General features: G+C 41.1%; 1 protein-coding gene across 1 annotated transcript; it reads right to left on the bottom strand.

The window, feature by feature from the left end:
• Positions 1 to 8228: 8228 nt before the first annotated feature.
• Positions 8229 to 14006, bottom strand: LOC113614167 (allergen Bos d 2-like). The gene is made up of 3 exons (XM_027095499.1): positions 13926 to 14006; positions 13314 to 13453; positions 8229 to 8376 (listed from the first exon to the last, which is right to left on the bottom strand). The coding sequence occupies exons 1-3, from the start codon at positions 14004 to 14006 to the stop codon at positions 8229 to 8231; spliced, it is 369 nt and encodes a 122-aa protein (XP_026951300.1).
• Positions 14007 to 16472: the final 2466 nt, after the last annotated feature.

Raw genomic sequence — 16472 nt, 5'->3', positions numbered from 1 at the left:
GGCACTGAGAGCTGCTGCGTGAGCAGCAGTGGCCGCGGGTCCCTTGGTTCCAGCACCGGCCCCGGATCCCTCCACGGGCCACCGACCGCCTGAGCTTGCCTTGGTCTCCCAGGGAAGAAGCGGCTTTCGGGTTTGTGTAGGAAGACGCCTTCGGGTGAGTATTCTTGTTACACCAACGCACCTGGCTCTAGATTGTTTTGCAGTTCTATGCAGGTCGTGGCTGGCGGCCCAGCGGGCGGGGTTTTGGAGATGAGCGAAAAGGTTTCAGCTGCTGAGGTCCTCGTTGCTGGAGGAGAGGCCGGGCTCTGCTTTTTGGTCTTGTTTTGGTCTCATTTGTCCCTGATCCTTATATCTGGTTGTGTTGTTAAGAGCAGGCTACTGGGGACTGAGGTTTTTGGTGATCGCAGCGAGGACCCTTAGATTTCATTGCTGTGACCGCTTGGAAGCAAAGCCCCTACGGAATAGGAGATGGTAAATCACCTTCCTCTTGTGATTCCCTTTAGGCTACATCTTCCAAAACTGGGTGACTTTGAGTCATAAATCTATAAGAAAGGAAAGGATTGTTTTTTCCCCCTCCTCCCTCCCTCCCTCCCTCCCTCCCTTCCTTCCTTCATGGCCACACTACCCTTTAGGCTCCAGAGCAAAAAGGCCTGAATATAGACCCTTCAGTTATAGTACAACTTTGCAACTAGATTTATTTTGTAAACGGGAAGAAAAATGGGCTGAAATACTTGATGTACAGCCTCTGATGTTATCACATCAGAATAAACCAGTGCCAGTGAGGTGTAAAGTTAGGATCCAGCAGGGAACGCAAAGGAGCCTGTTTTTCTTAATCCTAATGAAAATGCAGGTGACACATCTGACACTCAGACTCTGTCCAGGGCCCTGCGTTGTCACCTCCTGGCCAATCCCGGTGCCTTGTTTCCTGACCCCCGAGCCAGAGGTGGAAAGGCGGGGGCAGGGAGGTCTCACCCCAGGAAAGCCCCCTTTGGGGAAACAATTTTTTTTTTTCCAGGAAGAGAAGTAGACCCCATCCTCCCAGAGCATAGGGTTCTCTGCAGTGTCCCGGGACAGCTGAGGAGGAAGGTGCCCCCAAGCTCTAGGGTCAGGACGACTGGACCTGACCTGACCTGGTGCTCACTGCTGGGCAGGTGGGCGCGCACCCCCTGGTCAGTGCCTGTTGAGGGTGACCTCGGTATTGTGCTTTGCAGATACTGCATTTTTCACAGATCGACGCGTCGAGCAATTCTGGTGCCCATTTTCCCACGGCATTGCCTTACTTTCTCACCTGGTAGTCATTCTTGGCATATTTCAGACTTTCATTATTTGATCTGTGATGAGCGGTCTCACTACTCTGAGTTGCAGAAAGTTCAGGTGCTGGTTCGCAAGTTTTAGCAATAAAGTATTAAGGTGTGTACATTGTTTGGACATCAGTCTATACCCATAACAGACTGAAGCATAGTGTCGGCAACCTCTGTATGCACTAGGATGGCAAACAATTCGTGTGACTCGCGTTATTGTGATGGAGTGATTGTGACAGACGTGAACCCAAGATCTCTGCGAAGTCTGCCTGTCTCACGCCCCCGAGGGGATCCTGTGGAGTTCTGGGGGCAGGAATGGGTGTCCAGGATCACTGAGGGCCCCCCCCCGCCCCCTGCCCAGCACTGTGGAGAAGGGACAGCCTGTACCAGTGTGACAAGTGGGCTGGAGCAGAGGAGGGTCACAGTCTCTCCTGGACCAAACCCTGGTCGGGCTCCTCTGAGCAGTTCCCAGCTAGGCGCTGACTCTGGGCTGCAGCATCTGTCTTTTCATTTTCCGATTTTAGCAAGATTCCTGCTGAGTCAGTTGAACGGCAGCTCCCCAGGCTCAACATCAGACCACCCTCGATAACTGATCAGAGGCTTCACTCCGCTTCCTCCCTTGAGTGAGGTCTGAGCCCCGGGCCTGTCATCAGCACAAAACCTGTAGCTGGGTTACTGGGGTCATTCTGCTGTGGTCTGAATGTCTGCGTCCCCCCAAAACTCATGTCGGATCCTCAAGTCCAGTGTGATGCTGTTGGGGGCCTTTGGGAGGTGATGAAGTCATGAGGGTGCCCCCCATAAGAGGGATTAGTGCCCTTAAAATGAGCCCCCAGAGAGCCCCCAGCCCCTCCCCCATGTGAGGACACAGGCGGAGAGGTCTGTGATCCAGAAAGGGGGGCCTCACCAGACAGCGCATCGTCTGGTTCTGGTTCATGGGCAGAGCCACATGTTCAGGTTGCAGACACTGTCTTAATTCTTGCTGTAAAATGACAGCGTTTGTAATGAGCTGGATGCATTCGTGAATGGTAGCTTGTTCTGCTGGGTTCAAATTTCCCTCTCCAGACTTCAGTTAGCTGACCCCACCCACACGTGGGAGCTGTTTATGTGGATTTTATATCCTGCAACCTGACTGCAGTCCTTTATTAGCTCTACAAATATTTTGTCAAGTCTTTGGGATTTTCTAGTTAAACAGTGATGTCATCTGCACACAGAGACAGCTTTCTTTCTTTCTTTTCAAATTGTAAACATTTTATTTCCTTGATTTATTATATTGTTCTAGGTAGGTTTCTGGCACGATGTTGAATAGGACACCCTTGCCCTGTTCCTGATCTTAGGCTAAAATCATGCACTTTCTCAATATTGAATATGATGTTAGATGTAGACATTTTAAAGATGGTTACTATCAAGTTGAAAATTCCCCCTCTGTTAATAGTTTACTGGGTTTTTTTCATGAATTTTTACTTTTTTTCAAGTCCTTTTTTTCTGCATCAGTGATATGATTATATGACTTTCTTCTGCCTGCTGATCTGATGGGTTATTTTGATTGAATTTTGGATGTTAATCACCCTCGCATACCTGAAATACATCCCCTTTGGTCATGATGTATAAATCTATCTATCAATACACATATATACACACAGATATATAATTTTTGTAATTATTATGCTGAGGGTATTTGCATCTATAGTTATGAGAATTTTTTTTTTTTTTTTGTGGTACGTGGGTCTCTCACTGTTGTGGCCTCTCCCGTTGGGGAGCACAGGCTCCAGACGCGCAGGCTCAGTGGCCATGGCTCACGGGCCCAGCCGCTCCGCGGCATGTGGGATCTTCCCGGACTGGGACATGAACCCGTGTCCCCTGCATCGGCAGGCGGACTCTCAACCACTGCGCCACCAGGGAAGCCCTCCCAATAATTTTTATGATTAATATATTAAATTTTGCCAGTGACTTTTTCTTTCTGTATTGAGATGATTATAGGAAATTGAATGAGTTTGCTAGGGCTGCCATAACAATTACCACAGACTGGGCAACTTAAATGACAAAGTATTTTCTCACTGTCCTGGAAGCTCTAAGTCCAAGATCCAGGTGTTGGCAGGGCTGGTTTCCTCCGAGGTGTCTCTCTTTGGCTTGACCTTCTCTCTCTGTCCTTACATGGCCTCTCCTCTGTCCTCATGAATCCCTGGTGTCTCTTTGTGTATCCAAATTTCCTCCTCTTATAAGGACACCACTTATAAGATGGAGTAGGACCCATCCAATGGCCTCATTATACCTAATGACCTCTTTAAAGACTGCATCTCCAAATATGGTCACATTCTGGTGTATTGGGCATTAGGGCTTCAACATAGGAAATTTGGGAGGGGACATATTTCAACACATAACACTAATTTCCTCCTGGATACAGGTCTATATAATACATACTTACTCTCTCTCTTATACTTACCTATATAGAAACCTTTATGACTAGTCTGTATGTCTTTATTTGTTCATGCTCAGCTGTAGACTTCTTTTAGTCTATCTTCTGAGGTAAGTATGCTAGTCATCAATTCTCTACGCCTTTATCTCTGAAGGCATTCATTTGGCCTCCTTGTTTGAAGAATAGTTCTGTTGGATACAGGGTTTTTGCTGGGTAGCCTTTTTTTCTCTTTCAGCACTTTGAATATGCCATCCCACGGTTCTCTAGACCCCATCACATCTGATAAACACTAAGCTGTCAGTCATTTTGAGGTTCCTTTACTTGGTGGGTCATTTTTCTCTTGCCAATTTCAAGATGTTCCCTTTATCTTTGGCTTTTGGAAAATTTCCTATGATGTGTCTAGATGTGAATGTCCTTATATTTGTTCTACTTGGAGTTTCTTGAGCATTTGGGGGTAGAGATTAGTTTTTTGTTGTTTGTTTTCTCATTGAATTTGGGAAGTGTTCACCCAATACATTTTCTAATTAAATTTGTGCTTTTCCTCTCTCTTTCCTTTCTGCGACTCCATTAGATATATGCTGATATTCTTAATGGAATTCCATAAGTCTGTGAGGCTCTGTTCGTTTTTCCTCATTTTTTATTCTTATTCTTCCTCAGCATGATCATAACTACTGACCTAGCTTCTGATTCACTGATTTCATTCTTCTTTCAGGTCAAATCTGCCGCTTAGTCATGCTAGTAAATTTTTCATTTATTTTATAACTTTCAACTCCAGATTTTCAGTTTCTTTCTTTTTTAAAAGGAAGTTTGATCTCTTTATCAGAAGCCTTTTTTGGAGGTGTGTTACTGTCATTATACTCATTATTTAAAAAGCTTTTTTTTTTCTTATTTGAAAATATTAGTAATAGCTGATTTTAAGTATTTTTCTCCTAGGACAATATCTGGGCCTTTCCATTAGATTATTTTCTATTTATGGACTATCCTTGCCTCTTTGTTTTTATATCTAATAGATTTTTTGTTGAAAAATTGGACATTTTAGATCATTATAGAGTAACAAATTTGAATTCTGACTTTCTCTGGGATTTCCGTTGCTTCCATTTTTTTGTTTTACTGTTGTCATTTTTTTGAATGAGGGGCTCAGGAAACTTTGTTTTTTGTTTAGTGACCTGCCTGTAATAGTTTTATAGAGTCTCTGTTCCCTGCAGTGTGAAGCCACTGATGTCTCTGCTCAGTTTGTTTCCTTTTCTTTTCTTTTTTGTTTTCTCTTTTTGGCTGTGCCAGATGGCTTGCAGGATCTTCGTTCCCCAACCAGGGATTGAACCCGGGCCAAAGCACTGAAGGCGCTGAGTCCTAACCACTGGACCACCAGGGAGTTCCCCCACCCCCCACCCCTTTCTTTTAAATTCTTGTTTTTATTTTTAAGCCTGGCTTCTTAGGGGTTAGCCCTGAGTCAGCCTAGCTTAGTCGTCAACCACTGATTGTTCCGTTTTCTTTAAACAGCTTGAGTCAACAAGGCACAAACATCTTGCCCTAGGAGACCCGCGTGTGGGTTGCAACATGCATTCAAAGTGCACGCGGTTTACAGGGAGCGCTGGGCAAGTAGGTAACCAACGCCCTATTGTGTCTTTCCTGGCGCTGCTGCAGCCCTGCATGTGCATACAGCCTTCCAAATCCCCGGGAACATGCCAGAGGTTTCCAGAGTGGTCCAGGACTGTCTCATCTTTCCCATTTCCCTTAACGTTTTTCACCTAGTCTCTTGCCCGGTCCAGCACTCTGATCATTTCGGGTAGCCATGAGGCTCTTTTTCCCATCATTTCCCACCAATCAATTACTGTTGATTTTGAAAACACCCCTGATACAGGATTTTTATGCACAGCTGCAAATCAGTCAGCGCACTCCATCAGCAGCGAGGCTGCTGGTCTTTGGAGAGAAGGCGGGACAGCAGCAGCCCTGAGTCAGACACCACAGACCCTGTTCTTTTTAACCAACATTTAGTACCTTTTCTTGAGTAAATATTTTCCGTATTTGTTGTACACCCTTAACTAATTTCCAGAACCCTAACATAGTTGTCTGTGATAAGTTCATAGTTTCGTGAGTTTCACAGTTATCTCGTTGGAGGAGAGAATTCTATGAGCTCCTCATTCAGTCTTCCGGAAGTCCTGTACCAGCCTTCGGGCTTTTGTCCCCTGAAGCTGCTCGTGTAGCCCACGGGTGGATTGGTGGAAATCCATTGGTGGATTTCGGTTAAGAAAATGATGATCTCCTACATGCTAAGCATTTTGTTCATTGCTAGTAGGTCGCTGGGAATTCTGTCTACCTAAGAAGCGACCCTGACTGTATGTAGGTATCCTGGTACTGTGGTCCCCTGATCATAACGGGTTCTGTAGAGCACTGGACTAATCATAATCTAATCATAATCGGGCTTTGTGCATCACATGTGCAAGGGCTTTGCTTTGCATCTTAACTAGACGCTCTCCCTATGGCTTAACCTCATCAGATTTTAGCTGCTTTCTCATCTTTGATGACTAATCATCACACTCTAAGGAAAAATGAAGTTATCTCATTTCGGGAAAGAGCTACAAGCACGTGAGGTGCGGTGAGAGGGTATCAGCTGGTGCTTCCTCTAAATTACAGTGTCGGTCATATTATACTGCATCCTGCCGAATCCTTAGGGCCACGCACACCCCCATAGCACACGAATGCAGCTCAACCCCGTAATCACTGAGGTGTTTTCTGGTTCTAGTGAGGAAAGCACAGGCTCTTTCTTGAAGTAGTCTGACTAACCAGTGCCGCCTCTCAAGCTTCATCTGGTGGGAGATTTATATCCCATTATAAAAGCAGCATCTGTGATGTATTTTCTCTTCTCACCAAGACACTTCCAGGATTTACGCTACACATCCTAAACAGAATTATCTCCTGGTTCTTTGCTTACTCGGTTTTCTGCCGAGCTGTGTGCAAGTTTTCTGTGCATTGCAAGTACGCTCCCTTTCTTCATAGGTATATTGATCGATGTATTTAACCGTTTAGGAATCCAGTAACATCAACAAGGGCATAGGCGATTCACAGAAGGAAAGCCGTGAGTCCAGGATCATGACTTCCTGGGAAAGGAGAAATCATGATGTGAAGGGAAAGGCTGTTCTTATCTTCATATGGGTAATTCTGATGCATTAGCGATGCTAATGCTGCTTATAGCCTTAGGTCGTTGTCTTCTACAAACATGAAAAAAATTAAAAATGTGGTTGAGCTGATTATGTTTAATATGATATTGGCTAGAGTATGAAAGAAAAAAATACAAGCGATTGCTGGGGGAAACAGTGGAAAAATTCTCCAACAGGACTCATTTCACAGAGCTCCGTCTATGCATGTGCCTGTGTGGGGTTGGGGAGAACGCTTCCACCAGCTGCAATTAGTTGTGAGTGATCCTGTATCGGGTCTTATGCTGAGAGCTTCTAAGTTACGTGTTCACGGCTCCAAGACAGAGAAAATTACATAAGGGGTAAGTCTGAGATGCTTACAGCTTCTCTAAATCTTATTTATAATTATAACACGTGTTGTGGCTGCAAGATGATTCGTTCACACTGGGATTCACTAGGTTAATTGTATCTCACAGTTTAGTGCCTCGCAGAATTTCCCCCCTTTGTCCTCAAAGCATTCCACTGTAGAGTCTAGATCAGTGTGATTCTTTTGAATATTTAAATCCAAACACTTATCGAAGTCCTGGCCTTTGCCACCTTGCAAGTTGGACTGTTTTGTTATGCCATTCTTTTTTTTTAAATTAATTTTTATGGAAATACAGTTGATTTACAATGTTGTGTTCGTTTCAGATGTACAGCAAAGTGATTCAGTGATACATATATGAATACAAATATATACTTTTTTAGATTCTTGTCCATTATAAGTTATTACAAGATATGGAGTAGAGTTCTCTGTGCTCTACAGTAGGTCCTTGTTGTTTATGTATTTTATATATAGTAGTGTGTATCGGTTAATCCCAAACTCCTAATTTATCCCTCCCGCCACCTTTTCCCTTTGGTAACCATAAGTTTGTTTTTGGTGTCTGTGAGTCTGTTTCTGTTTTCTAGATAAGTTCACTTGAGCTCTTTTTTTAGATTCCACATAGAAGTGATATCATATGATATTTGCCTTTCTCTATATGACTTACTTCACTTAGTATGGTAATGTCTGCGTCCATCCATGTTGCTGCAAATGGCATGATTTCATTCTTTTTATGGCTGAGTAGTATTCCATTGTGTATGTATCCCATTCTTAAAGCAGTAAGCCCCAGGAAAAAAGCCTTAACCTACTAAAAAACTCAGGAGGTGTATGTATCATGTTTCTACCCACCCAACTGATGTTCTCAGTTCTTAGTTAGGACAGTTGTCTGTGAAAGAGCATGAATGGGGGGGAAATGATCATTGAAGTTCCTCTATTTCAAAGGATCATTTCATAACAGACTTTATAAAAGACGACTGTGAGAATAGGAAATTTGAATCGAGTATCCCAGTGGTGTGTTTTCATCTCGGACACACGTTGGCCTCTGGGACTTTACCTGTTGCAATGACATCTTCTGTGTTTTCCGTTGGGACACGTTTGTCTTTGGTCAGTTCCTCGAACTTGTTGAATTCTTCTTCACTGAGACTACTTCCTTTGGCGGGATTCCATAGCAAATAAGGCAGAAGAGATGTCCGTTAGAACCCTCCATAGTTTATAAAGTATGACCTGGGTCATAACTGTCTAATACTGTCTAATAAATCTCACCATCACCACCACCGCATCCCCCAGCCCCGCCATGCTCCTCACCAGGTCATTTTTCAAGGGAGGTGCATCAGGTCTTCAGATGGTACCATGTGGTAGTGTCCAAATATTGAACACTTTGTCACTTTCCTGTTCTTACAACTACTGAGAAAATTACAGACCACTCACCTGTGAGCTAAAGAAGCCCCACATTGGATACAGTCTCTAAAGGTACATCAGAGGACATAATGGCAGGGCCTGAGAGCTCAGAATTCCTCCAAACTCTGTTCCTTTTGAGTTTTGTCTACATTCTAGAATTTGTTTCCTGGCTTTCCTGAACCCTAATCAAGTGAATGAGAAAAAAAATGCTTTGGACTTTTCAGCAAAGCATACTAACCCCATCACACATGCTAATCGGGGAGAAAACTCACGCTTCGTCATTGTCCAAGACAAGCTGCAACCCCCACGCGCCTCCAGTGAGGATATAATATCGGAAAGGCTGAACGGGATCTATCAGTGGCCCCGTGTGGTTGGCCAGAGGGCGGAATGATTGAGTTGACTGAGAACATTGCATCTGAAGGATTCAGTATGATGCAGTGGTTATTTGCAGAATATTGGGTTCAAGTCTCAACCATTATTTTAACGATTGTGACAAAAATAAAGCATTTGTGGTTGAGAGGAAGGCAGTGATGCCTGGAAACTGGTGACTCTGCTGAACGCAAAGTTTAAATCTTGGCTCACTTAGGTGTCAGGACCTGGCTACTCCACTGTGTGATATTTGGCCAGAAACTCATGGACCATCCTGGAATATTTTATCGGATCTCCAGAGTAAGTGTGTATCATACTTTAAGAAGCCACTTGATAGAATCCCTAGTGGATGCATTTCATTTTTTTAGTAGACAACCTTTCAGCATCCCTGACTCAGCCAGCATGAAGTCTGAATTCCCATGTGTGAACACCTTTCTGCTCCAGCGTACTTAATACAAAATAAGGTATATATGCACTTCTGTCCTTAATATAAAAATACAGATAATATGAATATTTAGTTTGCATAGAATAAGCTACAATATGTACCGACTACTTCAGTCAGGTGTGTGGTCTTGTTTTCATCGATGCTTTCAGCACAGATTACCAGCATGTTCTTTCATACGGTAATCAGTTGGAAATAATTTCTACCCGAGACAGTGATAGAAAAAAAAATTCAAACCTCAATACAGTTAACTTTTTTCATTTTCAAATTGACATGCTTTATTTTTCACACGCTGTGGTCAGTCTTTCCTTCAACGATGATCTCTGTCTCACCGATATTTCTCATAGTGTGTTGTTAGAACCAGTTAACGCACTTTTGACCAGAGATGTATTAATATGCCTTTTGTTACCCCGAATGTGATGGACCGGAGACGTTTCAGTATTTATTTACATAACAAATCGCTGGCCACAGGCGTTAGTTTGTGCAAAAACCCCCTGGTCAATAATGAGTTATGAGAGCTACTGAAGTAGGCAAGCTTCTTCCACAACCCTTCTTCTGAAGATGGTAAAGATTTCCAGTCCTTGAGACTGAACAGTCTGTGCACAATAGCAAAGTTGCTTATTGCAGAATTTGTAGATATATGATTGGTGGTGGACTGCAGCCCTCTCATACAAGAACACATGATTGTGTTACATTCTCAGGAATTTTGTGACCGAATTGTCAAGTACAGCCATTATTAAAAAGTAATTCTATAAACTTAAATGAATCATATTAAAATAAAAGTTAATGCGTAACACAGTTATGCATAACATAACCACAGTTATTTCCTAGTATAAGAGGTAATAAAAGAGGTATAAACGAAGGTATTGCAAAATGTTGGAAATATATTCTCTGTAATGATTCCTAAGTAGATCCTGTTGCTGCATATCCGCATTTAAAATGAAAAAATACGCATCAGACCAAGATTAGAAGGCTACATTGTACATTTTTCTCCAGGAAAATCAAATATGTAGACATTTGATCACTTAATATTACAGTATTGATATTTGATAATCATTTCCAGTTATTTTAAACTATAGAGAGAGAAGTCTGTCCCAATGCCCACGTTGCTTTTAAATTATGTAAAAATTAGTTTCAAATTTTTGCTGTTATTTTAACTATTCTCATACTTATCTTTTGGATTTAAATTAATCAGGTTATACTTCTTAAACATGTTAATACAGAACTTTTAATATTTAAGAATTTTTTTAGTTAGAGCATATTTGATCATGTTGGTCAAATAAAAGATACAAAAAATTTTGAAAGAGATGGTATAATTTTAAATAGCTTTAAAAACTTCCGCATGCCTGAGGAAGATATGAAATCAATGCTCTGGGACTTTTTCTCAGATACTGTCAATAGGAACATTCCAAACTTGGACCTTATCCTGACGTTGTGTAACAAAATGAATGCTTGGAAAATTAAATGTCTTTTTCAGGGTTGCATTTGTAATTAGTAGAAAAAATTGTTTACAGATCCAGACGTCTAGATGTCTTGGATGGAGCTAAGACTGTACATTTGAACACATTCTGTGGTTTTGAGAAGATGCACCCCTCTGAAAAGGTCACGCATTCACAGTCTGTTCCATAAATATCTTTTTCTCTTCCTGTTCCCATTGCTGTGGGTTCTTGGCATATCCCATTAATCCTTAGAAACAAACAGAGAAGACGTTTCTGATTCCCCATCCATTCCTCAACACTTGAGGAACTGCAAAAGTTACAATGCATTTTAATTGCTAAAAATTATAGATGTTTTTAATCTTAGGCTCATGTAATTGAGCCGCACTACTTGGTGCTTTATTTGTTCTATTACAGGGTTCCTCACCCACAGCACCATTGACATTTTGGCAGGATAATTCTTTGTTGGGGGAAGGGAGACTGTCCTGATCACTGTGGGGTGTGGAGCAGTATCCCTGGTGTCTACCCAGGAGATTCCAGCAGCTCCCACGTGAAACCAGAAATATCTCCGGACATGGCCACGTACCATCCGGGGAGGGAGGACAGAGCCACGCCCCACATTTAGGATTGCTGGTCCATTCCTTTAAACAGTCCCACTCTGTCCTTTGTCTCCATTCCAAAGACCATGTCTATCCCTCTGCCATAAATGTTGGTGCTCCTACAGACTCTGAAGTCATCTCTCTCCTGAAGCAAGTTGTTCAACTTCTGTGAATTCAGGTAGTAGTTATTTAAGTAAGAAGCTTCAAATAGAATATCAATGAATGATAGACATACAGACAGAGATAGACACAAACACACACAGACATAGAAAGAAATGGAAATATATATTTACACGCCATGCACAGATCAGCTGTGTATAAATTCATTAACCACATCTCAAACTTATACCTCACAGGCACGTTTATTATTATTAATTCTTTTTCACAGTTGTTTTTCTCCACCTTATATGTTAGTCTGTCCTTTGGTTTAATGGCATCACCACTTTTACAGATGGAAAAATTCAAACTTGAGCAGTTAATTTGAAAAATAAACTGTTGATACTCTAAATTTTTCTTAAAATGTTGCTTTCAGTCACCCCGATATCTACTTCTTCCATTGCTCAAATTTTCCAAAATTATTTTACTGAGTACAGTCCCTACCATGTGAGTTCCTGGAGGACTAATACTTAGAAAATGAATCTTATGATTCCCTTATTTTAAAACCTACATCCGTGCTGATTTCCTACATAGTAAACATAAAATTAATACTTTTGATATAGGAAACTCTACAGAACAAAGTCTGAGGTTTGTTTCCAGTTGGTGTTCTGGAATCCACTTCATACACATAGGACGTGACCACACTGAAAATCCAACGTCCCCTGAATTCGCGATGCCTCTCTGCACACTTCTTCTGTTTCTCTGATTCTTGGTTTAAACTTTCATTTAGTGTTCAGTGAATAAATGCCACACACACCACCCCGTGCAAACCGTTTCCTACTCCCATGACTGGCACAATCGTTCACTTATCAATACTTCAGTATGACCTTTATCAGTGAGTCTTTTTGTTATTTTTTGCACATGGATGTCTGTGACCTTGATTCAGTTTTGAACTGTAAGGTGAGACATATTTTTTAATTTGTCATTTTTTATTCCCACATTTACACAATGCCTCCAATAGAATAAACATTCCATAAATGTTCATTTACTGCGTGAAAGTATTAATTTATTGATGGAAACTTGTCGCTAAGATGCCAGGTGAATAATCTTCTGTGTATAACCCTTCACACTGAAGTATACCATGAAAGCAACTGTATATAATCTCTTTCCAATATATGCAAAACCTGAAGAATCAAACACACAGATCCTAGGGATAGGAATGCTATTGCCATAACTTTCAGGCATTCAGGACAAGTCTTTCCTTACTGCCTTCATCTGAATTATTAATGACATAATTCCAACCGAGCTGCTCAACCAGTATGGCCTCTAAGAAGAGGCTACAGGCAGAGGTGCAGGGAGGGGGTTTGTGATGAGCTCTAAGGATATGACACCAAACCAAAAATGCTCTTCTATGAATAGAATTGACAGGCTCAAATTCGACAACATCATCCAGAGACCTTTCACTGCAAATTTGAGCTTGGACCTCATGATCAGCTCGGTGCTTTGTGACGACCTAGAGGGGTGGGATAGGGAGGGGGGGAGGGAGACACAAGAGGGAGGGGATATGGGGATATATGTATACATACATTTGATTCACTTTGTTGTACAGCAGAAACTAATACAACTTGTGAAGCAATTATAATCCAATAAAGATGTTAAAAAAAAATTTCTTCCCATCCAAAAAATAAAAATAAAAAATACTTGGTAGAAAAAAAAGAAAAGTCAATAGTTTTGTTGCTTTACGTTTAGGCAGATTCCACTTACTTGGTATAAAAAGTAATGTAGGTTGTTTCGCAGTTGTTGCTGCATTCAGTCCTATGGATATGACCCCTTAATGGGCCATTTTCATGTGTCTTGTCCACGTCATCGGATGCTATGTGAATGGTGTGCCATTCTCCTGTAATCTAAAAAGGAAAGTTTCTATAAGAAATGTTAGTCAATCTCTTTACTGTTTTCTCACCAGTACCCAGCATAATCTTTGCTTCTGCTTTACCTCAGAAGACAAAGAGATTCAATCTTATTGAGCAAAGTAGGGTTCTACCCCCTACCTTGCAGAATAATATGAAATGAAATAATGATTCCTACTCAGGCATAAAGGATAGAATTCAGAGTTTCTTGAAATAGCTAAAACAATGCCATTAAAGATGATGACAGTTCATCGCTATCTAAATGATAGCATATAATTTTTTCTTGCTATTTGCAGACAAATAAGATGAAAAAAATATAAAGAGCTGAAAGACAGAAGGGTTGTTTTATCCTCATGTAGACACATGGACCAAGGGATATATATATGTAATCTGATCAGACATGTAAACATGAGTCTGTCACACACATGCACAACCAAGACCTCCTCCCAGATCAGCCCCTTTTGGGTACCTTTGAGAGAGCTTCCTCAGATGGAGGTTCCTGGTCAGCACACACCAGACCAAAGACAAGACTCAGCAGCAGAATCTTCATCTTGTTGGTTCTCATCATCCTGCTTCTGGAGAAGCTGAGGGTGTCCCAGTTATTGGAGAGAATGTGAGTTTGTGCCACTCTTTATAGTATACGTCTCTTGTCATAACACATGATGAACAGTTGTTCATCATAAGACCTTGGTTACGTATAAATCATCTTACAGTATCCTGGTTGGCCGTTGAGCTTTTCTGGCAATCTGTTGTTTTTATAAAGAGATGGGTTTTAAGAGAAGCCTAAGTGGATCCGGACATTTGGCCTTTAGTGAGAAATCACAGTCCCTATGAAGTATTTCAAGGACGGTAAGGTTTATTTTCTTTTATATGCTGAGTTTCCAAATGGGATGAGCAGTCCAAGACACATATGCCCAACTCCTGTATTATTTCTTTAACACTGAAGAGGTCTGTTGAAGCTTATTTTCTGAAACTAAAGATGTTCCTGTTCGCTGGTTTAACAAGCTTAATACGTGGCATCTATACCATGCATCGGCTATCAAGGTATTCCTCACAGGAGTCTGTGTTTATTTTTTTATCTTTTATTTGAAGTATAGTTGCTGTACAATATTATGTAAGTTACAGGTGTACCATAATTTGTGGTTCATAATTTTTATAGATTATACTCCACTTATAGTTATAATAATAAATATTGGCTATATTCCCTATGTTGTGCAATATATCCTTGTACCTCACTTATTTTATACCTAATGGTTTGTACCTCTTAATCCCCTACCACTATTTTGCCCCTTCCCTCTTCCCGCTCCACACGGGTAACCACTAGTTTGCTCGCTATATCTGTGAGTCTGCTTCTTTTCTCTTATATTCACTAGTTGTATTTTTTAGATTCCACATATAAGTGATACCATATAGTATTTGTCTTTGTCTGACTTATTTCACTTAGCATAATACCCTCCAAGTCCATCCATGTTGCTGCAAATGGCAAAATTTCAGCTTTTTGATGGTTGCATAGTATTCCATTTTGTGTGTGTGTGTGTGTGTGTGTGTGTGTGTGTGTGTGTGTACGTACTACATCTTCTTTATATTTATATCGTTATGTTTAAATTTAACAAAATATTTCTAACAAGAACAAATTCTCACCTCCTACCCCACTCAAGGATCCCTCCCAAATTCATCTCTACAATTTCATTTTGTCCTGAGTGTATAACCTAATCTCACTACAGTTTATGGGATTTTTGCCTTATGTGTGTGTAGCTCCTGACACTAAGACCCATGTTCTTTCAACCATCCTCCTGAACTGTCCACACATCAGGCCAACTAGATTAAAGAAACCATGGGCAACCACTCTCCAAATAACACTCATTTGGACAGTTTGCTCTTAGGATGAGACCAGCCCTCTGATGATCATGTTAATAATAAAAAATTAAATGGATGGATTGTGATTAGAGATATAAAAATATAGAAATTGAACTAGACCTCTGTAACTGAAACGAACTCTATACTGAACTGAAAGATGAGTTTTTAAAATCTTTGCTGAGATATAAATGATCTAGAACAAACGTTCACATATTTCAAGCATACAGTTGATAAGCTTTGGATGAATATAGCTGTGTAGACTTTTCCCCAGTCAGTATGATAACATATATGTCATGTTCAAAATGATCCTTGGGCTCCTGGGTCATCCTTTCTCCTGCCCCTTCTCTGCCATCCCCCACCGTGTCTTGGGAACCCACTCCTCAGTTTTCTGACATAATAGATTAGTTGGTATTCTTTAGAATTTTTCAAAAATTGAACCTGTGTGTGTGTGTGTGTGTGTGTGTGTGTGTGAGTGTGTGTGTGTGTGTGAGCACGTGTGTGCATTTCTGGCGTCTTTCACTTAGCATATTTATTGTAATCATTATCTATATTGCTCTTGTAGACTGCATTTCCATTTACTCCTGCATAGTGTTATATGGGTATATCCCAGTTTTATCCACTGAAATGGTGATGGATGCATATTTACGGACAAACCTTTGTAAGGAACTCAGCTGTCTTATCTCCTGGGTAGACACTTGGGAGCAGAATTACTGGATCAAAGTGCCTTTCTAATTTTACACTCCTGTCAGCAGTAGATGAGAATTTCAGTTGCTCCAAATCCTTGCCACTACTTGGTGTGGTCATTTCAGACGTTCTAAGTAGTATGTAATGGTATCCAGTTACAGTTCTAATTTACATTTCCTGAATAAAGAGGTGGAACACCTTTTCATGTGTTTACTTGCCATTTGTATATTTTCTTTGGTACGTGTCTCTCCACATCATTGTTCATTACTGATCGGGCTGTTTGTTTCTGTTTTCTTAATTTTTATTTATTTCATATTTATTTTCTTTTATTTTTTTGGCTGTGTCAGGTCTTAGTTGCGGCTCATGGGATCTTTGTTTAGGCATGTGGGATCTTTTTCATTGTGGTGCGTGACTCTTCCTTGTGGGACATGTGCTTCTCTCTAGTTGTGGCGTGTGGATTTTCTCTCACTAGTTG

This window comes from Aethalodelphis obliquidens, unplaced genomic scaffold (assembly GCF_003676395.1).
Source record: "Aethalodelphis obliquidens isolate GAN/ISIS:26980383/991018 unplaced genomic scaffold, ASM367639v1 scaffold91, whole genome shotgun sequence".
Classification (NCBI taxonomy): domain Eukaryota; kingdom Metazoa; phylum Chordata; class Mammalia; order Artiodactyla; family Delphinidae; genus Aethalodelphis; species Aethalodelphis obliquidens.
This window is presented reverse-complemented; position numbering and strand designations above follow the sequence as displayed.